At 38.7% G+C, this 25,497-nt stretch overlaps 1 protein-coding gene across 4 annotated transcripts in view; it reads left to right on the top strand.

The window, feature by feature from the left end:
- Positions 1-24,506, top strand: part of RORA (RAR related orphan receptor A) — a 722,772-nt gene extending 698,266 nt beyond the window's left edge. For all 4 annotated transcript variants that reach the window (XM_086710838.1, XM_086710839.1, XM_086710841.1 and 1 more), the window contains 7 exons: positions 964-1,359; positions 6,801-6,922; positions 8,914-9,046; positions 9,721-9,828; positions 11,566-11,676; positions 13,218-13,330; positions 15,002-24,506. In XM_086710838.1, the coding sequence (XP_086566964.1) occupies positions 964-1,359; positions 6,801-6,922; positions 8,914-9,046; positions 9,721-9,828; positions 11,566-11,676; positions 13,218-13,330; positions 15,002-15,166 (1,148 nt within the window). In that variant the 3' untranslated portion in view covers positions 15,167-24,506. The remainder of the gene's footprint in view (positions 1-963; positions 1,360-6,800; positions 6,923-8,913; positions 9,047-9,720; positions 9,829-11,565; positions 11,677-13,217; positions 13,331-15,001) is intronic.
- Positions 24,507-25,497: the final 991 nt, after the last annotated feature.

The raw sequence follows: 25,497 nt of genomic DNA, 5'->3' as shown, positions 1-25,497 counted from the left end.
TCGGTGCCTAGGTGGCTCATTTGGTCTCAGGTCACGATCTCAGAGTTCACAAGTTTGAGCCCCACTTCGGGCTCTGTGCTGGCAGCTTGGAGCCTGGAGTCTGCTTCAGATTCTGTGTCTCCCTCTCTCTCTGCCCCTCCCCTGCTCACACTCTGACTCTGTCTCTCTGTCTCTCAAAAATAAGTGAACATAAAAACTTTTTTCAAATATGGGGACACATGGCAAGGAGAAATTTGCAAACACAAATTTTCCCAACAGGGATCTTACGCATTGTTTGCCCTTCCCAAAATTCCAGTACTCTTTCTACTGGAGGCTAAACAGCAGAAAGTCACTTAAAGGTGGGCCCAAGGGTTTCACAAGGGTCACCATGACCCAGAAGGATGAGGGGGGCTTCTTAGGTCACATAGACTCAGAGATATAATTCAGGGAATTGCAAAGGTCTCATCCAGTCTGTTTAGGTCTCTCAGCAAAGCCCCAGTGTCGGGCCATTGGATTGGGAAGGAGCAAATGAATGAATGCGTGAAATGAATGAAAGTTGAAGTTTGGCTGCTTGTGCCTCGTTGTACCTCTATGCGTCTGCATCCCTGTACACTGGTCTGAACCCTGGGAAGAGAAAGAGGTGGTCTAGGCAGGCTGCATGGGTGGAAAATGAACAAGCCCATTAAGTCACCTGTCAGTGATTCCCACTGGGCGTAGGGTTATATGACAGCAGGAAAACATACATGGTCATTGCCCTTCCGCGAGTCCTAGGTCTGTTTCTGAAACTTTGCTCCTCTGGGATGTGGAGCCGGCAAGCTTGTGTGGGGTGGGACTGCTTTCACCCCTGGATCATGTCCTCATTCTGTGGTTATGTGGTTTTTGATTGAGATTGTCTGAGACTTAAAAGGAACCCCTGAAGCGTGCTGGAGAGAATAATAAAGAAGAACGTATTGTATATGGTGCGGTTTGGCTTTTTTCTTCCAGCTGTAAAATTTGGCCGAATGTCCAAAAAGCAGAGAGACAGCTTGTACGCAGAAGTGCAGAAACACCGGATGCAGCAGCAGCAGCGAGACCACCAACAGCAGCCTGGAGAGGCTGAGCCGCTGACTCCAACCTACAACATCTCGGCCAATGGGCTGACAGAGCTTCACGAGGACCTCAGCAACTACATTGACGGGCACACCCCTGAGGGGAGCAAGGCAGACTCTGCTGTCAGCAGCTTCTACCTGGACATACAGCCTTCCCCAGACCAGTCAGGTCTTGATATCAACGGAATCAAGCCAGAACCAATATGTGACTACACACCAGCATCAGGCTTCTTTCCCTACTGTTCTTTCACCAATGGAGAGACTTCCCCAACTGTGTCCATGGCGGAACTAGGTAATGGCCTCCATGTTTCCATTGTGATGCATTATTCATTCCCTTCCAGATAAGTGGGATATGTTGGACTTTCCCGTAATAAGTTATGGTACTTAAATGGCACTAAAAGAGAAATTCGCCTTTACCATATGGGCCACTTCAGATTTTCACGCTGCCCCTTTGCTTTTGACTATGCCCTATTTCCCATCGCATATCAAAGAAACGCACTGACCTGTCAGTATCAGAGAGGGAACAGCATCTCGGTTCAGAGATTTAAAGCGGTCTTTAAATTCCACAGAGGCTATAAACTCAGGAAACAGCCCCATTAATTTTGTTCATTATTTTCTTTAGTTATATTCCAGGTATTTCTTTATACCTGGAGTCATAAAAATGGCAGCCCACACCCTGAACTTGGTCCATACGCATGTTTTTTTGACCCTGAGCCCGGTCCATACGCATGCAGAGTTGTAAGATTTTTGAATTGGTTGCTAAAATTTTAAACCTAGACAATTCTGCCTAGAAGTTCACATTTTCAGCTTCTTGTGAGAGGAAAAAAATGATCTAAGTACACTGGACCAGTATCGGTGAATGACAATAAAGCAGCTGGCCCCAGATAGGCCCTAACACCTTGGCGTGTTTTCCCATTTTATATCACTGCCCAGCTCCTGTTGGCATCTAGGTTTTGCAACTGTGGTGTATTCCATAAATGTTAAAGGGAAATTGGCGTCTTTATTTGCCAAAATGGTTTGGTGATGATATTGGTGACAACACTGGTATATTTCATAGAAGAAGACTCACCATGCAAAACAAAACAAAATTTGTCGTTTCCTAATTCCTGTGAGACATTGTTGCTTTTTGGGAAATGTGACCTAGCCATATTGATAACACAGACAGTGGAAGACTTGCCATTTCAAGGAAGTTGTGTTAACAACCCTCGTTATAATATGTGATCGATTTTTAGGTACAACACTGTTATTAGAGAAACTTTGATTAGAAACTTTGCAGTTCTAGAATTTGATGTGCTCCTCCCTGCGATTCTTCACACAAGGTTGCAGTCCTTTGGGATATTTCAATTAGTTGCTGTGGAGGTGACTAAGTTAACACGAGGAGAGAATGGAGACTTCAGATGGAAAAGAACCAGCAGGTTCTGACTTGAGCACAGACATTCTTAGTTCACAGAAATAACGGTTGTGTTCTTTAGATGGTTTCTCCACCTCTGTACCCCATAAAACATTTTAAGTGAAATTTATATTTCCAGTAAAATCTTTCTCCAAATAGAACAAATTGAATGTTCTTTACGGTTTTTACACAAGCACCTCTTTATGGGTCTAAATTTAAATCCTCAAGAGCAGGGACATTTTAAGCTCGGTCTTTAACCACTGAACAGCATTAAAGGTGTATCACAGCTCTTTTGATTAACAGAGGAACCTCTGAACTAGAAGCCAAGCTGAGCAGAGGTAGGTTTGATATTTTTTTCTTGAACTAGAACAAAAACCTTCCGTTTTTGTCGTGAAATCTTGGCTGGCCGAGACTTAAGCAGGACTGTAATGAAAGTGAAATTTTCAGAAATGAATACGCATTTGATTGAAAGCTGACATGATATCATGAAAACTGACCTGGCTCACTTTCGGTGTGCTCCCACCTTATCATAAATACATTTGAATCTGGCCTGTTTGCTTGTCAAATAGTCAACTCTGGAATAAATCCATAGGGCTTAGCCAAAGCATTGCCCTTAAATATGGCCCTGGGGCTAAATGTGCGCTAATACCTAAGTGGGGCCACAAATGGCCAAGCCGTTTCTCCCTGACCCCACACGTCCATGTCCTCTTCCACAGTTGTCACCTCCCTCTGCCGTCTGGGAGCCCTGTAGCCTCTTATGTTCTCCATGCTCTCCTAAATTAGGGCTTTTTCACATGTACTGTGGCCCTTTCCAGAATGACTCAAATTAGCTTATCACTAGGGTTAGTCCCAAACCTAAAACTAAGCAAGAATTTGTCTGAAAAGAATATAATTGGGTTATAATTTTCTTCCCCATTTACATGTACAAAATAGTTTGAGGAGCTAAGGGTAGCATAGAAGTGGCCAAAGACTTTGCTGCTCCTTCTTCATAGCTACCTGGGGTTCCCTGATATTTCCTCTGGGGCCTTAAGTCCTGCTGTCTTTTTTTTTTTTTTCATTCCAGTATAGTTAACATACAACGTTATATTTGTTTCAGCTGTACAATATAGTGATTCCTGTCTTACTATCTTAACTAACACTCCTGACTTCATTGTAGGCGAAATTTTGTCATCAGATTTTAAACAGATGAAACCAACTCTACAGTTGGAGAATAAATTGTAAATTGACATATCTTAACCTCAGTTCTATCTTTCAACAATAGTATCTACAATCCATGACTTTCAGTGGAAATACATCTGCATTCCTGGCTAGGAAATTTCGCCCTTGAGGTACAGTTAGTACCTGAATTATACATTGCAGATAAACAACCTACATTCATTTAAAAAAAAAAAAAAAGCTAGCTGCACGTGTCACTATAATTGATAACTAAAGCCTTGTGCAGAAGAGACAATTATTGGACAAAAGCCCTAGTCAAAAAGTCAGCTCATATGGTTTATGGTCCTAGCTTTGCTATAGGTTGTACAACCCATTTTAAGTCCTATAACCTCTGCAAGCTGCAGTTTCCCTGCCTGCAGAATAGAAAGATTAAGAGCACAGACTCTGGTGCCAGATTGTGTGTGTTTGAATCACTCGCCACTTGCCAGCTGTGATGCCTTGGAAAAGCCACTTCCCTTTTGATTTCATCATCAGTAAGAGGGCAAAATACTAGCACCTGCTTCCTCGGGTTGTTATGAAGATTAAGAAAATTTGTATATTCGGAATATATGTGTCTATATGTATGGGTCTAGCACATAGAGCTATATAAACATTAACTGTTATCATCCTTACTAATGGGGTGTCATTATCTATAAACTGAGGAGAAGGTGGACCAGGCGATGTCCAGAGTCCCTTCCCGCTATGAAAATCTGTGACTGAGAAGTCAGGATTTTCTATCTGAAGTACCTAGACCTTAGCTGTGTTGAGGAAACCATTGTGGTTGATAAGGTGAACGGATTTGCCCATCATGAAGTGGTTTATCTGCTGAACTCACACCAGAAACCAGGTCTCCTAACCCTTCCAGAGTGTTTCTCTGAGAGACCACACTAACTTAACTTTTACTCAGTCTGACCATATTGTCCTTTGCTGAAATGGAGATTTAAAAATAGTAGTGTCTGAAATCTTACACTTGCCAAATCAACTGTGAAATGTAAGCAAAGGCAGTTGGTGAGAATGCAGGCACTGCCCTCTACTGGCTCGATGTGTACATTACGCCATTCCTTGTCAGCTCAGATAGGCAGGGAGGGGTGGGAACAATTTTGGGGATGAAGTGAAACAAGATGCTGACCATATTAACTGGAAAAGAAGCATGATCTGGAAGGGAATATTATGAGTCTCTTCCCATTATTTACCTCATAGGGTCTTCTGGCTTCCCTGCAAACACTTTATTTTTTTTCATATCTGCAAAAATCATTGGACTATTTGCACAATTATTTTCTTATTTCTGGCTCCTCATTGTTTTTGTCTTTACTCCCCTCTTCTCTCCATAAGCTTCACTGATTCTATGACACATCATTTATCGGCTTCTCCCTCTTTTGGTCAGTGTCTCTCTGTCTCTTCACTTCAGTTTTTTTCTTTGTTTTGTTTTCATGATATCCATTTATGTTGTGTTTGTGTCTGTGTGTTGCCAAATACAACTGTTAAGATTTATTGTGTTTCAGTCTCTAAGGAGATTCTGGTTTCAAGCTTCACTTAGGTGAACCCACTCTGTTTTCACACAAACAAGTCTGATTCTGTCTAATGAAAGCAGTAACAAATTTCCAAACAGACATTCTTACTGGGATTGCCAAGGTTTCACTCAGCACCATTTTTTTTAAAGGGCTTTCCTATTACATAATCAAGACCGTGGAAGGGGATCGCTTTTGGGTATGGTTTCATATTCACGGAATCTTGTCTGTTCTTTTAAAATACTTTCATCATCCTTCTCTTCCATAACATTTATTACCAACCTCCTGCATGCTCTTAGTCCCTCACTGTGGACTGCAGCAGCCTTCTGATGACGCCCCGGCCTCCAGCCCGTGCTCTAATCCACCAGTCACAAAACTGCTTGTTCTGTTTCCCCAGATACAGTGCTCAGTGTGTCTGCTCCACCTTGAGAATTCTGCGGACTCCTTCTGTGAAGCAGGTCCAACCCCACATTCCTAATATTCAAGCTTCTCCAGAATTTGGACTCTTACATACTCATGTTTCTGTTTTGATACTATCACTTGAGCCCATCTGCCTGTCCCCTGCACATGCCATCATTTGTTCCTTCATCTGTCATTCCCTTGAATGCGAAACCGGCCCACCTCTTCGCACCACTGACCTCTGCCTGCCAAATCCTCCCTCCTCATCCTTCAGGGTCCACGTCACATGCTCCTCTCCTGCCAAGAACCATTCTCTAATTCCCCTCACGTTTCCCGTCCATGACAGTGCTTGTGATCTTTTTGTCTCTTCTGATATAATTCAACTTGATGCTGAATTGCCTAATGTCTTGACTTGTCCTTTTAGCATGTGCATACGTGTTCACCAGATTATAAGTTCCTAGAGAAATTTCTTTGGCATATATTTCTTTTAATATCTTCAGACTGCCTATATTCCAGTATAATAAGAACAAATGTTTATGTAGCGCCATAGTAGGTGACCCTCTCTGTTTTAAGTGCTCAACTCATTTAATTCTTACAAGCTCTTTGAAATAGGTACTGTTTTTGCAAATGAGAAGACTGAAGCACCAAGACATTGAGGAACTTACCCAAGGTCATACAGCTAGTGAATACAAGAGCTGAGTCTCAAACGCAGGCAGTCTGGTGCCAGAGTCCACTTCTTAACCACCACGTTATGTGTAATGGCATAGTGGCCCTCGGTAATGCTTGTTGTGCTAGTTGCTGGAAAAATAAAAGAAAGAAATCGTTGTTTTCACACAAACATCCCATTTCCCAATTTTTCAAGAGAAATCCTCCCGAGGTCAATGTATACAGCAGATGTGTCTTCATAAAAATGCCAAGAAGAGGCTGTGTCAGTCATTTCCTACTCTTGTCCAGGTCAATAATTGTTCACTCCCAAACGGTGTAAGGCCACAGAAGAAGGTCAAGGTCAGGAGGGTCTTTGAAGTCCCCAAGACTTATTGCTAAATATTGGCTTTGCCTGTCCTTCATCTTCATGTTCGAAAATACAGAATAGTTCCAAATTGCTCATTTAAATATGTAAAGATAATGAAAACTGGTTCATTACTTTGTACATATTACTTTTTAAACCACATAAGTACAGAAAACCCTGATTATCCAAAGAAGAACTTGGCTTTTCATGTTTGTGATCTGTTTTCTCCTTAGAACACCTTGCACAGAATATATCTAAATCACATCTGGAAACTTGCCAATACTTGAGAGAAGAGCTCCAGCAGATAACGTGGCAGACTTTTCTGCAGGAGGAGATAGAGAGCTACCAAAACAAGGTATACTCTGAAGAATTTTACCCAGGATTGAGGCAACGGTGGGAAGGGTGTTTATGCTGGAGATCTGATCAAGAACACAAACAGACTAGACAATGAATGTATTTCATCAGATATCAGATGTCTGTTTAAAAATCTGTCTCCTAGAGGGGCGCCTGGGTGCCTCAGTCGGTTAAGCATCCGACTTCGGCTCAAGTCATGATCTCACCATCCCTGAGTTCGAGCCCTGCGTCAGGCTCTGTGCTGCCAGCTCAGCTTTGGATTCTGTGTCTCCCTCTCTCCCCGCCCCTCCCTCTCTCACACTCTGTCTCTCTCTCACTCTCAAAAATAAATAAACATTTAAAAAAAATTTTTTTTAATCCTTCTCCTAGAGATGATCATCTACTTGGGGCTTTGTCTTACTGAGATGCCAGTGTGTGAAATTTCTGCAATAACAAACCGATTTTGTTGTGCTACGACTTTACACATATCTCCTATCATATGTCCATGGGAGCTGGAGGAAGCAGCGTCCAAAAGCCCAAATGAATTGAGATTTGTCCTGATATCACAGTGGAAGATTTCAAGCTCTGGAAGCTGATAGAAAATAATCTCAGCCTCGTGTTTCCAGAGCAGTAGAGAGTGTGTACAAAACAAGGTTTAGAAGCTATTGCCATAACTCCAGTGAACCTAGCAACGTGAGGCTGACAGAGAGCACTGCTTCTAGCCTTTTTCTTTACACATTCTGATCAACAAGCCCCCAGAATGGAAGGGCAGGGCTGGCGTGGGAAAGGGAAATGCTGTGGTTTTTCCGAATACTTATAGAAAGGTAGGGCTAGGAGTGATGATAGAGATTATCCAGGCTAATCCTCCCCTGCATTTTACAAATGAGGAAACTAACAACCCTTGGCATATGGTGGGGGATTGAGGATATCAGGACTAGACCAGTGACTCCTGGCTTCTAATGCAGTGTTTCCTTCACCCCCATCATATTGGTGGAAGCAGTGTTAAACTAAGATGGGGGGAACACATGAGCAGTGTAACAGATCCAGGGTATAGATACCCTGTAACTAAAGAGTGGGTATGTAAAAGCAGGTAAACAGGAAAGGTTGAAGAACGGCAACACATCAGTTTGTTTGCCTTTGAGATAGCGGCCAACCAGTGTTACAAAGGGAAACCAGAAAGCAGTAAGAAACAGCAAGGCTTATGAAATGGGATTCAGAGTCAGCGATGCTGGGATTTGAATCCCAGCTCCAACACCTCCAGCTGTGAAACCTCTGTGAGCATTCATGTCCATTTATGGGAAACGGAAAAATGTTCGTGGGGAAATGAAACAAGGCAAAGGTGTCATAAAGCATCTAGCTCAAAGCAGGTGCACAGTGAATGTAATTGACTCCCCCTTTCCTTCCCTTCCCCCAGTAAAGTGGTGTTAAATTCCCCAAGGTAAAATGATTACTCAGAAGAAGATCCTACTGGGGCGCCTGGGTGGCTCAGTCGGTTAAGCGTCTGTCTCTTGATTTCGGCTCAGGTCACAATCTCACGGTTTGTGAGTTCAAGCCCTGCATTGGGCTCTGCACTGATGGTGCAGAGCCTGCTTGGGATTCTGTCTCCCTTTCTCTGCCCCTCCCCTGCTTGTGCTCTGTCTCTCTCAAAATAAATAAATAAACTTACAAAATAATAATAATAATAATAATAATAATAATAATAAAAGAAGATCCTACTTTGCTTCTCTCCGAGACCCAAGGGTAAAGCAGTGGCATGTGTTGCTTTCCTGCCTCGTGTTTTCACCTGCTCATAACACCTTCCTCCCGTCCCTTTGCCACCAAGATGGCAAAAGAGGAACTGGAGGAGACGAGAGGGGCTTGGAAGCAGTCGTTAGAACCCAGATGTTCATTTTTAATCCTCTAGCTTTGTTTAATCCGTTTCCAAAGAAGGATTTTACAAAATACGAACAGTTAAAACGAGTGTGTCAAGGATATGGGTGACCGTATATGTCAATGTGCTTCGCTTCTCAACAGCAGCGGGAGGTGATGTGGCAATTGTGTGCCATCAAAATCACGGAGGCTATACAGTATGTGGTGGAGTTTGCCAAACGCATTGATGGATTTATGGAACTGTGTCAAAATGATCAAATTGTGCTTCTCAAAGCAGGTATGTGCTTTCTGCAAGTGAATTTTGAGATCTCCTCCTAACCTGCTTTCACCCGCTTATTAAAGAAATGCTTGGTAAGGAAGGTGTCGGGAACAGTTTTCCTCCAACGATGATAGCTCGGGTTTCTCTTAGCAGAAACTGAGTCCTTGTGAAAGGGTTTTGAGCTATCTGTGGGAAACACTGCCTCCATTTTGCTTCTCCTCTGAATGAAACAATTAATTTGAAGGACACCTGCGTTCCCCCATCTTACCGTCTCTTGTGTGTTTCGTTTCTCCCACTCCAGACTCTCGGGAGCAAACAGTAAGTTGTTAGGAAGGTTATTTGTGGCACTCAGAGGTACGCCCCTGGTTTTTTGGTTTGTTTTAATAAATAGGAATCAATACGTTTTCCCGGCAACTCTGAGACTCTGTAATGCAAGACAGAAGAATGCCAGAGAAGTAATTTGTAACTCCATCTGTCTTCAGGAATACAGGCCTTCATTAGCTTCAGCACACATCTTTAATTCCACTCGTGAACTTTGCCCCTTTAAACAGACAGCTGAGGTGACAGGGAGCCGTTTGCCAAATACTGCCCCTGCTGCACTGAATTGCAAGGGGGGCTCTACATTCGTGCCTTCAAGCTAGATGAATCTTCACCACGATAGAATAATCGACACCATTTCTGCCTTCGCTTAGGTTCTCTAGAGGTGGTGTTTATCAGAATGTGCCGTGCCTTCGACTCTCAGAACAACACCGTGTACTTTGATGGGAAATATGCTAGCCCCGATGTCTTCAAATCCTTGGGTAAGGAAACCTGGCTGCTCTGTCTTTAAACCGGGGTCGTAGGAAAATGTGGGAACCCCGCCAAAGAGCTTTTGCATGGAATGGAGGCTGTTATTTGGAAACAAAAATGAAAGGATTTTATACTTCTGTTACTTTATAGTCAATGCAGAAAATGCACACGTGTCTGTCTTACATTTAAAGGGTTAGCGTTTCATTTCATCTAGGTGGAAATCGAAGAAATTTATATTGTCTAACTTTCCAATTCCCTTCTGGATTTTAAGAACCAGATTTTCAAAGGATACATTATTCACGTAAATGAGAGGATGTGATTTGATACATAAAATCAAGCAAATAGCTAAATGTCTGCCCTTTCCGTACTTCTCCAATAACAACCATTAATAAGAATGAAATGCAGATATCATAGAAACAAGGTATTGCTAGGTGAAACTGTGACATGTACTATAAAAATTAATTAGTTTAGATTTCTATAATTTGTAGTGGGATGTAATCATTAAGAATGAAACGCTATCCAAGATAATGTTGTTAAATGATTTTAATAACAGTTAAATGATAGAAGGTCTATGTACTTTAGTAAGGCCCATTGCCGTTTAAATATGTATACATAATATGCAAAACCGAACGACTAGACCCCAAACTTAACCAATCTCTTGAGGATGGGTTATTATTTTATGGGACTTTCACATTTTATGTTTTCAATTCTGTAATAGCTATAATGATTTTTACCACCATAATATGTCATTTGTTATCATTTTTAAGGGTGCTTTAGATCAAATACAGTAGAAAACAGAAAGTCAGTGAATGTAATGTTTCAGTTAGATTGTGCCCATTCGAGTCTACCGGTTAAGATAGTGGGTTCTGGGGGTGCCTGGGTGGCTCAGTCACTTAAGTGTCTGACTTCGGCTCAGGTCATGACCTCACTGTTCATGGGTTCGAGCCCTACATTGGACTCTGTTCTGACAGCTCAGAGCCTGGTGCCTGCTTCAGATTCTGTGTCTCCCTCTCTCTCTGCCCCTATTCCTGCTCACAGTCCGTCTCTCTTTCACTCTCTCTCAAAAATAAATAAAACTTTTTAAAAAATTAAAAGAAAGGGGCGCCTGGGTGGCTCAGTCGGTTAAGCGGCCGACTTCGGCTCAGGTCACGATCTCGCGGTCCGTGAGTTCGAGCCCCGCGTCAGGCTCTGGGCTGATGGCTCAGAGCCTGGAGCCTGCTTCCGATTCTGTGTCTCCCTCTCTCTCTGCCCCTCCCCCATTCATGCTCTGTCTCTCTCTGTCTCAAAAATAAATAAAAAAAAAACGTTAAAGAAAAAAGAAAAAAAAGATCACGGGTTCTGAAGTTGGGCCGCCTGACTTTGAACTTCAGGCTGTTACTTCCTACCTGTATAACCTAAAGTGCATAATTCTTCTAAGTCTGTTTCCTCACCTTTAACATGGGGATAATAATCATAATACCTCTCTCACAGAGCTGTTGTAAAGCAGTAAGATACCTTTTAGAGTGGTGCTTAATGACGTAGTAACCTTGCAACGAAAGTCCACTGTCATTATTTTGGATGATGATGATGATGGTGTTGATAGTGATGATGGCTAAACAAATTTTTCTTTTGAGATTTCAAACTGTTAAACTGTAGAAATGTTATTCCTATCCCCATGGATTTTGAACTACTACATCCTTCTTCATCTTACTCTTTGTTTTTCTCCTAGGATAATAACCAAAATCCTAAACTGTCTTTAACTTTGGCAGGTTGTGAAGACTTTATTAGCTTTGTATTTGAATTTGGAAAGAGTTTATGTTCTATGCACCTGACCGAAGATGAAATTGCATTATTTTCTGCATTTGTACTAATGTCAGCAGGTAAGAACCAAATGACAATGAAATGTCAGGTAAAGAATTCTTACAAGGTACATAACTTTTAATGGCTATAGAATATTGAGGTGCCTACAAAGAAAGGTTGCCACGCTTATTAAATCTAATCTTAAGTTTTTTTCAAATAACAACCCCACACACACACATGCACATGTATGTGTGTTTAAGACTTCGTGCCATTCTGAGAACATGTTAAGAAATGAGAATTGACCTGAAATCATTATTACACTGTATGTTAACTAACTTCGATTTAAATAAAATTTAAAAAAAAATTTTTAAATGGAAGCGAAAATAATATAAAAAGCTGGGGGGGAGGGGGCAAAACATAAAAGACTCTTAAATGTAGAGCATATAGGGTTGCTGGAGGGGTTGTGGGTAGCGGGAAGGGCTAAATTGGCAAGAGGCATTAAGGAGGACACTCCTTGGGATGAGCACTGGGTATTATATGTAGGGAATGAACCACTGGATTCTACTCCTGAAATCATTATTGTACTATATGCTAACTAACTTGGATGTAAATTTTTTAAAAATTAAAAATATTTTAAAATCAAATTTAAAGAAAGAACGAAAAAAAAAAATTTTTAATGCGAATTGAATAAAACCCAGTCCATAATTAACCTCCTCATAACACAGGAAATGCTCTGGGAGAGAACGGCTGCCCTTCTTAACACAAATCTTCAAGATAACATGGTTTTTAAAGCATCCTACTTTTTCTTAAGATTCTTTTGGATGTCACCCACAAGTTGATCTGAATTTATCTGTGTTTTCAACTAGTACTGCCTCTTGGGGATAATCTGCTTTGCAAATTTACTATCTTCTGTTTGGAATTCTTATACCTAAAGACTGCACATTAACAACCCTTCAGTTGTTTGGAATTCTCTTGTCAATTTTAGTTGCCTTGGATTCTAAGGCAATTTTCTTATTTACCAGAAAGGCAAGCATAATTGCTATGAGTATTTTATCCAGAAATGTAATTATTAGAAAGATTTGAGCATCGAGGCACCTGGGTGGCTGTCAGTTGAGTGTCCGACATTGGCTCAGGTCATGATCTCATGGTTTGTGAGTTTGAGCCCCGCGTCAGGCTCTGTGCTGACGGCTCGGAGCCTGGAGCCTGCTTCGGACTCTGTGTCTCCCTCTCTCTCTGCCCCTCCCCTGCTCGTGCTATGTCTCTCTCTCTCAAAAATATGTAAACATTAAAAAAAAATTTTAGAAAGATTTGAGCATCTGTGATGGTTTCTTTTGTCCTTGTGTGAATATGGCCTTCAATTTAAATGACTATTCTTTTGGAAGGAGAGGACTCTCCCTTCATTTAAGTACCAGTAAAAATGGAAAGCTTTACCACTCAGTTTTATAGCTATCATAGATCAGTTTTCCATTGTTTTAGGAGCAAATTTTGAACAAGGAGTAAAACTGGCCTGTTGTTCTCTAACTCAGCACTGTGGTATAGTTGTGTCTAAGAGTCAGGAGGAATTGGGGTGTCCCGAGACCATGGAGGAGAAATACTAAGAAGTATCATTTTTCATGTGTAGATCGCTCATGGCTGCAGGAGAAGGTAAAGATTGAAAAACTGCAACAGAAAATTCAGTTAGCTCTTCAACATGTCCTGCAGAAGAATCACCGAGAAGATGGAATCCTAACAAAGGTAAGAGTAAAAGATGGTCTGGCTGGCATAGCCTGAATCATCCCTTGCCATAGATCTCGGTGCCAGCCACCTTTGGAAATCATCTTACCAGACCCCAAAAGTATCTATAAGCAGTAGGCTACTGATAAGAAAGAAATGTCTCCACTTCAAAAAATTCCATTGGGCCAAAATTCAGTTTACATTCTACCATCGTTGGTTATGAAGTATCCTGCAATAATAGGGCAATGGTATAATTTTTTTTTAAGCATTTTAATACATTCTGGAAATCCTCCTCCTATTCCATCTAAGTTGGGCATAAAGCAGAGCTAATGTTCTGCATTGACATAAATTAGAGAAAGAATCTTTGAATTTAGAAGGAGGAAGTTATAAAGGACTAAAACAAGCAGGGTAATCACATAGTCTAATATTAGTTCTATTTCCATTACATTCATTCATAATCAACAGAAAGTGACTTGTATTTTCTTCATCAATTTCCCATTACTACCCTGTATTCCAAGCAGAAGGCTTCATTTTTGCTAATTATTACCTTTTGCAATAAAAATATAATTAGGATGTCAATTTAAAATACGTTAATATTCTTCAGTGCTAGTGCTTAGTGGTATATATTTGGTCTTTAAAAAAAAATCAGCCCAATTCTTTCTTAGACTATTCTATGCGTTTTATTATTCAAGAAGATTGATTTGAGAGGTTTGGGTTTTTCTTCCTGCTTTCTCTTCTTTTCTCCCAATAGCTAAGTTCATACAGAGAGGGGAGGTTGGGGGTTAATTGCTGTTTTGTGTTTATTTTGCACCTGTTCAACGAGAGATTGAGGCAGGAATAGAAAATAGAAGAAGAGGTCTCTAGACTCGTACTTTCTTCTCCAACTTTTTGCCCCAAGGCAAGGGTACCGTCAGCTTCTTTTATCATAGAGGGCACCGAACATGTGGACAAGATCCACGATCCGTGGAACATGCTTCTTAGAGAGGATTATTCTGGTTGAGCTGATACATAGTGTGTATGGTGGTTTAGAGTTTTAAAAAAACGTGGTTTCAAGCTGTTACTATCTTCAGCTGGTAAATGGCTGATGCTGGGACTTCCGTCCAGGCCTTCTGACTCTTCTTTTTTTTTTTTTTTTTTTTTATTTTACTCAGGGCCTTTTGCTCAGACCCAGAATTGCTTTGTTTCAGGCAAAGGGCTTTCCCAGAAGAAACTTGCTGTCACTGGAGTTGGCTAGTACTAGTGCTGCCTAAAATACGTGGGGGATGCCATCATCTCTAGTTGCAGTGACCTCACCTGCCCCTGACTACCTCCTTGTCCTCTTCTCTGTCACCAGATGTCTTCTTTCTCCACAGTGGCAGAGGGCAGGGTTGAGGACAGTAGAGCAGAAACCATGTTGGAATAGGAGGAGGAGGTGAGAGGCTTGGGTTCTCATCTCAACTCTGCCACTCTTGCTCGTGAACATCTTTTCGGGTTGTTATATTATTTGTCTTCAGAATTGTATTTCATGTATACTTGATACTCTACGATGTACCTAAAATGTGTTTTTACCAGTCTTCCTTATTGAAGAAGACGTAAGTCGCTTCAAGTGAGTTTCACTGTTATAAACAACATTGTAAAGATCATCCAGGTTCTCTGATTTGTGATGCTCATGTCTGTTCTCTCCTCACAACATGTCCTTTCTTCCACTTGCAGTTAATATGCAAGGTGTCTACGTTAAGAGCCTTATGTGGACGACATACAGAAAAGCTAATGGCATTTAAAGCAATATACCCAGACATTGTGCGACTTCATTTTCCTCCATTATACAAGGAGTTGTTCACTTCAGAATTTGAGCCAGCAATGCAAATCGATGGGTAAATGTATCACCTAAGCACTTCTAGAATGTCTGAAGTACAAACATGAAAAACAACAACAACAACAAATTAACCAAGACACTTTATATGGCCCTGCACAGACCTGGAGCGCCAACACACTGCACATCTTTTGGTGATCGGGGTCAGGCAAAGGAGGGGAAACAATGAAAACAAATAAAAGTTGAACTTGTTTTTCTCATGCATATGATTTCCATTATGCCTACAGATATGGACCCTTTTTCTGTCTCAACTTCTCAATCATTGACCTCTGTTTACAACTGAAGGAGGGTACTAAAGTCGGAGGATTTCCTTTTCTTGTAGCTCACTGCCCACAGACTTTCTGCAGAGTCACCAATCTGTCGGTAACAACAGAGAGTCCAGCAATAATCGGTGACTGGTGTGCATAGCGGAGGTTGCGGCATTATTTTGCACAACTTGCTCTCTGTTTCATGAAGGAAGTTTTTATGTTTCCACCGATTATTGCCAGTCAGCAGGATGGCATGAAAAGGGTCCATAGCACTAGCAACAATAGCATTATAATATATTACAGGGTAAATGGGCATGAAGACTATATATAGCTAAAAGAGATATTGTTTATATATTGTTTTAATTAATATAAAATGTAGTTACTGGTGTAGCTTTTCCTGTTGAATTGATAAGGCACTTTCATTTTGCACCTTTTTCTTTAAATTAAATGCTAGCGTGTTCACTGTCGTGTCGCATGTGCACCAGAAACACAAGTTTAACTGAGAAGGCTTGGAAGGTACGTCAGGAGGTATTTATGCTGCTGTTTACAAATTACTTTTAAAAGACTGGCTGGTCATATCTAGAAATCACGATGTGGATTATTATTTTTTTTTTTTACACGTGAATTCGGAATTAGAACTCTACCTAAATTATACTTTGCTTCGTGGTAAGTTTAAGGATAGATGTGTTTATGCTTCATACAAAGTTGAATGATCGATTGGTGCTATGGACTTACACCATCACGCACATTATTTTTAAAAAAGCTTTTTTAAATGCCACCTCATGGAGGCAGGGGAGAGAGGGGAGGCTCATTTTACACAATTCTATAGTTATATGGAGTCCATCTCAACTTGGAACTCTTAATGCTTTGAGAACAAATCAGTAACCCAAATATTTATTGGAATTCAGCTTTTATTATAAGAAGGACCCAAAGATTATATCTGGAGCAAATACACACTCCCCATGTGAGGACATGAAGCATTTACTTTGTGAATGATTATGTTCTTGGTATAATCTAGGAACCCTAAGAGGGTATCTCAGAGTAAACTAGTTCTAGACTAGCTGCCTCTAGATGCTATAATTCTAGAATATTGCTCTCCATAGCTCACAGACCCTGGATAGAGGGGCGAGAGAGGCATGCAATGCAGAACCAGTTTCTCTTACTTAAATATGAAATATTTTAAGCATTCAAAGTGAAGTTGATGTTAAGCTGCAAACATTTACTCTTGTATTTATCTTCACTAGAAAACTGTGGACTGTAATTTATTTTATTAAATATTTAGAAGATTGTTTGGCTTTTGTGTTCAGGTGAGAAATATTGAATGTTCTTGTTTAATTTCATGTTTTGGGGTTTTTTTAATTTTAATAATTCCCAGGGGGGAAGGGAAAATGAACAGTCTGATATACAGGTGTGCATATTTGAAAAAATAAGTGCCCTTTGGAAATGTAGGCATTTAGAAGATGATTTTAGTCACCCTGGGGGTAGGATTCAAACTTGTGGTCTGACATCAAAGACCACGTTTGTACAGAAAAGGAAATATCTTCCCATAGCATAAAGGTGGGAGTGTCCAGGCAGCCCTTTATAGCAGAGAAAGTGTCTCTACCACCAGGGTCCCTCCTGAATCCTGATGTCACGTGGATAACAGCATGGGCTTCCCAGAGCCCGATACTCTGGCTTTAACTCCACTGATTTTCTGACTTGTTTCCTGAGGGATTTGGAGAAGAGGAAGGGATTATTCACACAAAAGTGTGTATGAAGCCTAAATAACATCTTAATTTTTTTTTTCAAAAATATAGTAAGGGTTTAACCATAAATAGAAGACGCAAGTAATATTTACTTAAATTTCTTACAAGTATATAAAACTTTATGTGAGTGTTTATACAGAGAGGTTAACTATCAGCATATAGTATTTATATTTGGGCAAGAAGGGTTAAATCAAAATTTTAATTTAAATAAGCATAGTTCCTGTAAGGATCAATAGTATTTATACTCTGAAAAGAGTACCACGTTTAGTTCAGTTATTTATTTGTCCATCTTTTTTCCTATTATTTCTCTTGTGGGGGAAAATGGTATGGTATTGTTTTTTGGGGTGGTTTTTTTTTTTTTGGTCTGTTTTTTGGCTTTTTGTCATTCTGATTCACTAAATTTGGGGGTGGTTTGATTAAAGTATATTAACTTCTTTTTAACCAAAGCTTTCTGAATATGACCAGCCTCAGGTGCTAGCGCATTAAAGAGCAACTAAACCTAATTCCAGTGTCCACTTGTGAAATGAAAAGAGCTAATTGAACTTCTCTAAGGGTGAGAGAGAGCATAATGTTGAGCTTAAAAGAAATTCCTTTTCCCAGAAGGGATTTTGCATGTACCAAATGCAAAAAAAAAAAAAAAAAAAAAAAAATGATGCTTAATCTCAATAGTAGTCCCACCATGGTGACATTGCTTTTAGAGTAAACCAAGATACATTGACATGATGCTGCTACCAGATCTTTCTGAAAGAAAAGCAAGGTGAGGATTTTAAGAGCAAAGTACATTGACAGTGTAGGGACAGAGCAGGAGAGGTGTGCTCGGTGAACAGAGGGAACAACTATTATTTGGATAAAAGTTGGGATCTGAAGTTAAACAATAAATTCAGTTTTAAAAAGTGAAGTTCAGAAAAGGATGTGAAAAACTTTGCATTTTTATTTTCTTTCTTACTATAGAAACACCTGTGTGATGACACAAAATACTTGGTGATACAGAACAATTATTCTTAAGAGTGCTTATAAACTAAAGTTTCCTAAACTAAAACATCCAGTAGTCTTTGAAAGATTGGAATCACATCATTGTTATCCCAGCTGCTATGTCTTGTATACAGTTTTTCATATAAGGTACGTAAGGCTTTTGTACAAAGCCCGAATACCTTTGGTTACAATGGTGTCAAATGATTGCATTATACTCTGGAGAACCTGGCCTTGGTCACAATGAAAACAAAAGTGCAGATGAAAGTGCTTTTTTGGACAGTTTGCAAATTGTGTTAAAGCTATGGATTTTTTTTTTAAGTGTTCAGCATCCTAATTTGCGTTAAAGCTATGGATTTTTAAAAAAAAGTCTTCAGCATCCTAATTCACCCTTCCTAATTTAAGGAAAATATGACTTACGGCACTGCTTCTAAGTTTGGTTGTTCTTTATAGTGTGGATACCCGGATCTCTGTGAGCGTATGGGGGTGGGCTGAGGGCCAGGGAGGAGGGAGTATGTGTGGGTGGGTGTGTATGCAGGTGTGGGTGTGGTTTTCGTGTGTATGATGTGCGTGTGTCGGACCGCTTCTAGGCTACTAAGTGTCAATGGAAAAGAAGATGTATTCAAAATACTTAAATCAAAACTAGAAGATGGGGGAAAAAATGACTTATTCTATACAAAGCCTTGTCTGGACCACTTTAGAGAGACTTCTATTTTTTTAACCCTTCTATAAATATTTGATGGCACTTGAAATATTCCTGCAATAAAATGTGATTTGTGTAAAGAAAAAAAAAAAGATTTTGTAATGTGAAACAAAGAAAGAAAGTAATGTAATTTTCTAAAAAAAAAAATACAAACAAACAAACTTTGTATTATTTTCTTGATGGAATTTGTCTATCTGTCTTTGGGAAACTTTTTATTTCATTGAATGTGCCATAGTAGAAATATGTGTTTTTAGTTTTAGACTAAGGAATAGCTGTTTGTGTTCCGACATTCCAAAATGCAAAACAACCTAGTGGAATCTTGAATGAAAAGGTTTAAGTAGGATGTAAGCTTCTCTCATTGTTGCTTTTTTGCACATGTTCTCCATTCCTCTCTAGTGCAATATGTACATAGAGCACTTGCGGGTGTACCTTGATCCCTCAGGGAAAAAATACATATTTGTACAGTTTTGGTTTGTTTTGGGTTTTGTTTTTTTTTTTGGTTGGTTTTTTTTTTTGTTTTGTTTTGTTTTTGGGTTGTTTTTTTTGTTTTGTTTTGGTATGGTTTGGTTTTTTTTGCCTTTTGTTTTTGGCTAAGGAATGTCGATTGAATCACTTGTTATTGTTGAGGGGCAGCCAGATAATAATCCTAAAGCCACTGTTTTCAAACATTGATTGTTTAAATCACGTGTCCTTCCAGTGCTATTATTTTAAGGTAACAATAATAAAAAAAGTTATTTTCTGACAGTTCTTTGTGCTGATTGGTGGAAAAAAAAGGGTAAATAAGCACCTTATGATTGACTTACTGTGAATGACAATCCATCTTGATATCAACAATAGAAACCCTATCACTTTGGAGTTGGGGTTAAGAGTCAGAAACAATGTGCTCAGGGATCTCCTAAAACTCTTCAAACAGGGTGGCCAGTACTACTGGGACAAATTGTGTTTTTTATTATTAATAATAGTGATAATAATGCTATCCCTCAAGGCACAAGTGAACTGTGTAGGACTGCGTGTGCGTGCGTGTAAACTCTTCACTATCGTCTTGTTTTGTTGAGTTCAAAATGTATGTGTTCTTCAGTCTTGTGTGGTTAAAAACATGGAATAACTTCCAAAGCAGTACTTCACAAGATACATTCATAGGCGATATACCAACAGGGAGTATCACTTCAAGTGCATTTCCACATGCTCCATTTACCTTTCTCTAATAATTAAACCATCCATGATAAATATATTCATAGCATTATATATTAGGAACTATTTCAAATTCTACATGGTGTGCAAAAAATTGTTGAAACCACTCATGAGATGAGAGCCTGCTTATTGGTGCAGTGAAACAGGTGAAAGTTTGAACAAGTCTTTTCAAATGCTAGCAAATAACTTATTTTAATTGTGTTCTCCAGAAGCAAACCAAAAAATCCCTCTATGTAACACCATTCTTTTACTGCCACATTTATAGTTTTCATCCGTTGAATTAATACAAGAGCTAATGTTTAAAGACAATATAACAGCACCACAAGCCAGCTTTTAGGTTACGTTGGACATTTTTGAACTGGAGCGTCGCTCTTATGTTTCCTTGTATTACTTTTCATAAGGTCAGTGGACCTCAGTATACTGTTGGCTTTGATTCTTCCATACCTGGAATACACATTCAGAAGAAGTTTTACATATTTTCTTACTCCCATAGCAGAGTATAATTTGGGAAAACTTTCCATGTTGTGTAGATGAAAAAGAAACTTTGACCTTGTTGGTTTTGATATTAAAGACTATGGAACATGGCAGAAATCTCTGTCTCTCCCTGTCTCTCTCTCTTACTCTCTCTGCCTATATATATGTATACACACACACACATACATATAGGTATATATACATACACATTTACATATATACATACATATGCATATATATAAACACACAGGTTATTGACGTTTTCACATACTGTCTCATGTGATTGCCACTTCTTACTTATAAAGATATGATACAACAGAACCCTATGAAAACAACTTTATACTATGGATCAGATTAACAAATGTAATTGCAATAGTAAATCTTGATCTGTTGCTAATGTCTGTAATACAAGTCTTCGTTCTATCTCTAAACACTAGTATTATTAAAGAGGTGCCACCAGATTTGATTTTTTATTAAAGAGGCCTTCCTATTATTGTTTATTCTTAAGGTATGAGAAGGCGGCAGATTTGTAAATGTCTCTACATAGCAATCGGTTTCACTTCTGGGTCTGTTGCTTGTTTGCGTGAGATCAGTTTTGTCAGGCTCTCAGAATAATTTTTAAAATAATCCAGAAGCCTGGCTTTATACCAAGGAAACATCACAGATAGAGGGATCTCCGTGTTTAACCAGACCCTCAGATCTTAGAGCAATAAATACATTCATTCAGTCATTTACTTATTTACAAATGAATGACAGAATATTCAGTCCAAATAGAGATGTTTTTTCAGCAATGCAACATAAAATGGAGTCTTGTGTTGAGAAACTGAACATGAATATTTTAAATAGATGCCTATAGAATCTGTGTTTGCTGTTTCCATTTAGTGTGTTTGCCACATTTCCTTTTACTTCTTTCCTTCTAAGGACTAATGAAAGACAGCTTGCTACTAGCATTGACACACTGCACACGCCATTATGTTGTTCTCTAAGAGCAACTAAACTCTCTCCAATGTCTGTGTGTTTCCTTTTCACTCATTATGACTTTAACGTGGATGAATACCATTTCTAGGAACTTGGTTATTATTAAACAGATTGCATATGTAAATGCAGATAATTCTTGAGCAATATAGTGAATATGATTTCACACACAAAAAATCCATATGTACTGTACACATCTTCCTGAATCCGAAATTCTCTTCTTATCCACAGTGGTTTGAAATCTCATATAAAACAGTGGTAAATTTTAAACGTTAGGACATTAGCTGGCTGCTTCTTTAAATGTACCTGTATTGTCTGCCTGCTCCTTTTGTGGAGATGTGTTTTTGTATTGGATGTTTGGGCCAATGGGAGGCTTCAAGCTACAACATATTTTCCCAGTTTAAATATATTTAACATATGACAAACCCCAGACAAGGCTTTTAATATGTATAAAGAACTGCAGTGTTAGGTGGTTTATTTGCAAACCGTTTTCAATGTTGTCCATTTTTATGGCACCTTTAACGATATTCTTGTTTCCAAAGTACAAAAAAAAAAAAATAGGTTAAATAATCTAGCCATAACTGAATGTCAAGCAATAAAACAAATGACTTTTGTGCATAGACTTAAAAAAATACAAATTTTAGACATCTGCATGTAAATGCAATCTCTTGTTTACTGCTTTCTTCAACTTGAGCAATTGATTCCTTATTTACTATTAACTTAAGAACTTGTAATGGCCTGTAAACATTTTCTCTCTTACTCTTCTTTCAAATTTACCTTTGTCCCTGCTTTTAAGTCATAATATTTAATGTTGTTCTGCACATCTCTATACAGTTAACTTTTTGGCTTTCATTCTGTATAGATAAGAAAATGTTATATTATAAACAGCCTACTCAGTGCAAATATTTATCTGTTTATCAAATCCACAATATGCTGTATAATACTGGTTTTACTATATAATCTATTTTAGACATAGCTGTTTAGAACTAGAGTGTGCTATTTTTGTGTTTTTCTGATGTGTGGTGCTAGATAAGTTACTTTTGTGAACAACAAAAAAATCCCTTTTATTCCTAGACAATACCACCTTTGGGTCTTGTTAATTTCACTGAGTATAACTATATATTTGTATATATATACATATATATATATATCTACCTGTTCCCACTGGCAGCTGTATCAGAGTGCTGGATTTGGGACATGCTTTTCTCTTTAAATACATAATATCATTATATAAATTATTCTAGAGTGTATTTAATTAGGATAAAATTACTTCCTTAGTATGGATATTTGACATCTATAGGGTGAATTTGTTTATAAATATGGATATATGAAAATTTATTAGCATTTACTTTATGTTTGCTACTTGGCTTTATACCGTATCTCCTGAGATGAGAAATAATTTGCCAGGCCTTCAAGATCCTAAAGAAACACTCTAGTTTAATGGAGTAATACTTTTGTTTTTTCTTATGAAGGAATTATATTATTGGCACCTGACAGAGTTGTGTACTTAGCTCCTATTATAGATGATAGGCATTTATATAAAATATCCTTGGTGGCTTGATGGCAGAAACTTTCCCCTCCTACCTGAGCCATGGGAAGCATAGAGATGTCCACTATCATGGCAGAACATGGGCCATAAAGCAAATTTGACAAGAGATGTTCTGTTTTAATATGACCTCAACCAGTTCCATGAACTGAGTGAAAGACCTTCACTTTAAAACTCTTTCACCTGTTCTCCCAAGACCTATTGGCTTTCTTACAAATCAAAGTATATCAAATATCTGACTAAGGATGTAGTTAACCTTATTAAATATTGATTAGAATTGTTCTGTAATATTACTGAATTTGTAAGATCTTTAGCAAAGATTTTTGAGCAATTTATAAATATAGAGCAAATGTTTCTGTTTACTGCACTTTTTGTAATTGAAGGTAATAAATTCTCAAGCCATGGTTATTGGCTTCCGTGCACTGCATATTTACCCACAATTCTAGACATTTTCCATTTTTATGGAAGAGTTGCTGTTACCTTAATTATAAATGCAATCATGTGGTTAATGAGAGCGAATGCTAAGAGTTAACCTTTTAAAGTGAATTGGCTACAGTTTAGGGAGAAATCTCTTTTAAATACAAATCACGTCATTCCTTATTGCTTCACGTAGAGATTGAAACCTGTTTTTGTTTTGCTTTGTTTTGTTTTGTTTTGTTTTTCAGCACCATTTAGCATCCTAAACTTCCTGAGGGTAGAGATTGTATCTCTTCGCGTCTACACAATGGCCAGCACACGTCAGCATTTGATAACTGTTAAATGACAAGTGTGCCCAAATTAAAACTTTTTCCTGGGATTCTTTTTTTTTTTTTTTGGTAAATTTATAAAGTATGTCAAGCCTTATGGTTAACACTTTCTTCTACAACCAAGTAATAAAGCCACATTTAAAAAGACCACATGAAATGCTGATTCTAATTGTGTGTAGGTCTTAAGGATTAAGCACACAAATGTCACAAAACTCTGTGAGTAACAAACTCAGCCTTCTGTAAATATACATGCAAGTTTGGAAACAGTAATACTGTACCTATAAATATATGCTGTCTGTTTTGTGTACAGTATGTAAAAACTCCTTTTCTGCCACACTAAAAATGCAAGCCATTTACGGGAATCCTAAAAACAGTATTGTACTAAAACTTTGCTAATGATCTTTATTAGAGGATCATCCAACTTTTCACTTACATTGGGTTTTCTTTTCAATTCACTCTTACGGTAGTCTGCTTATTTCCAGCTGTTTGTTATTTTATTGAGTCCTCAATTTAAAAAAAAAATATTTTGATTCATTTTGTAAATACAAGCTGTAAAAAAAAAAAAGAGAGATTTAATGTTGTCTTTTAAATACTCCGATTTTCATTCTAATATGAATGTTGTTATATTGTACTTAGAAACTGTACCTTTAATATTACATTACCTTTATTAAAAGTGCATTGAACACATCAATTTTAGATGTGCTTTATGTACTGTTATCCTATAATAAAACTTCAGCTTCTAATGGAACACTTGCCTGTTTTTCTTCTTTTTTCTTGGTTATTGAGTTGCATTGAGTTCGCTAGCTCACATTTTGTCTCCAGAAAATGGACCAGAAGAACCTTGCTATTCAAAGTGCCATCCACAGATCATTCGCACTGGCATCACCTGCAACCTTGACCTTACTAGAAATGCAGGATTCTAGGCACCTTCCCAGACCTACTAAGTCAGAATCTGCATTTTTACAAGATCCCCAGGTGATTGGTTTGCAAATTAAAGTTTGAGCAGTACTGGTCTGTAGTATAGTCCTTTTTTAAAAAATTAATTCATTTCCATTTGCTGAGGGAAAATGTATAGAAGGATCAAGCTACCCTTTGGATCAGAGAAGTCGAAGAAAGAAATTTTAACCAGTCTGTTGATTGGACACAGCTACCAGAAATGCAGCATTGAGGATTCTCAGGCTGTTTGCTGTCTCAAAGAAGGGTGCTACGACTGATTAGTGGTATCTGCCCTGATGTATGGGAGGGGAGAAATCCTGAATGCACACCAAACGTTGTCATCTTTGCTTTAGAAATCATTAGAATGGAATGTCAGAAATGATGCCAAAGACAGAAAAATCTGTCTTTACCTGAGCTATCTTTGCCCTACTCCAGCCCAACCACCACTTGTGTAGATTATATAGAAGGAAACTAATAAATTTAACATCAGCTACGTATCACAATATTTTAATGATGCAAAAACCCTCATCATAATTTATTTTGAAAGGAGGGTGCCCTGGTGGCTTAGTCAGTTGAGTGTCTGACTCTTGATTTCAGCTCAGGTCATGGTCCCAACGTCATGGCATAGAGCTCTGCATGGGGCTCCAGGCTGAGTGTGGAGACTGCCTGAGATTCTCTCTCTCTCTCTCTCTCTCTCTCTCTCCCTTTGCCCCTCTCCCCTTCTCACTCTCTCTCACTCTCTCTTAAATAAAATAAAATATTTTGAAAGTAATGTCAAGAACATTCAAATTGTAAACTACCCT

Source organism: Puma concolor, chromosome B3 (assembly GCF_028749965.1).
Source record: "Puma concolor isolate L17-30 chromosome B3, mPumCon1.1.hap2, whole genome shotgun sequence".
NCBI classification, from domain to species: domain Eukaryota; kingdom Metazoa; phylum Chordata; class Mammalia; order Carnivora; family Felidae; genus Puma; species Puma concolor.
Note: the sequence above shows the minus strand (reverse complement) of the source record. Positions and strands in the feature narration are given on the sequence as shown.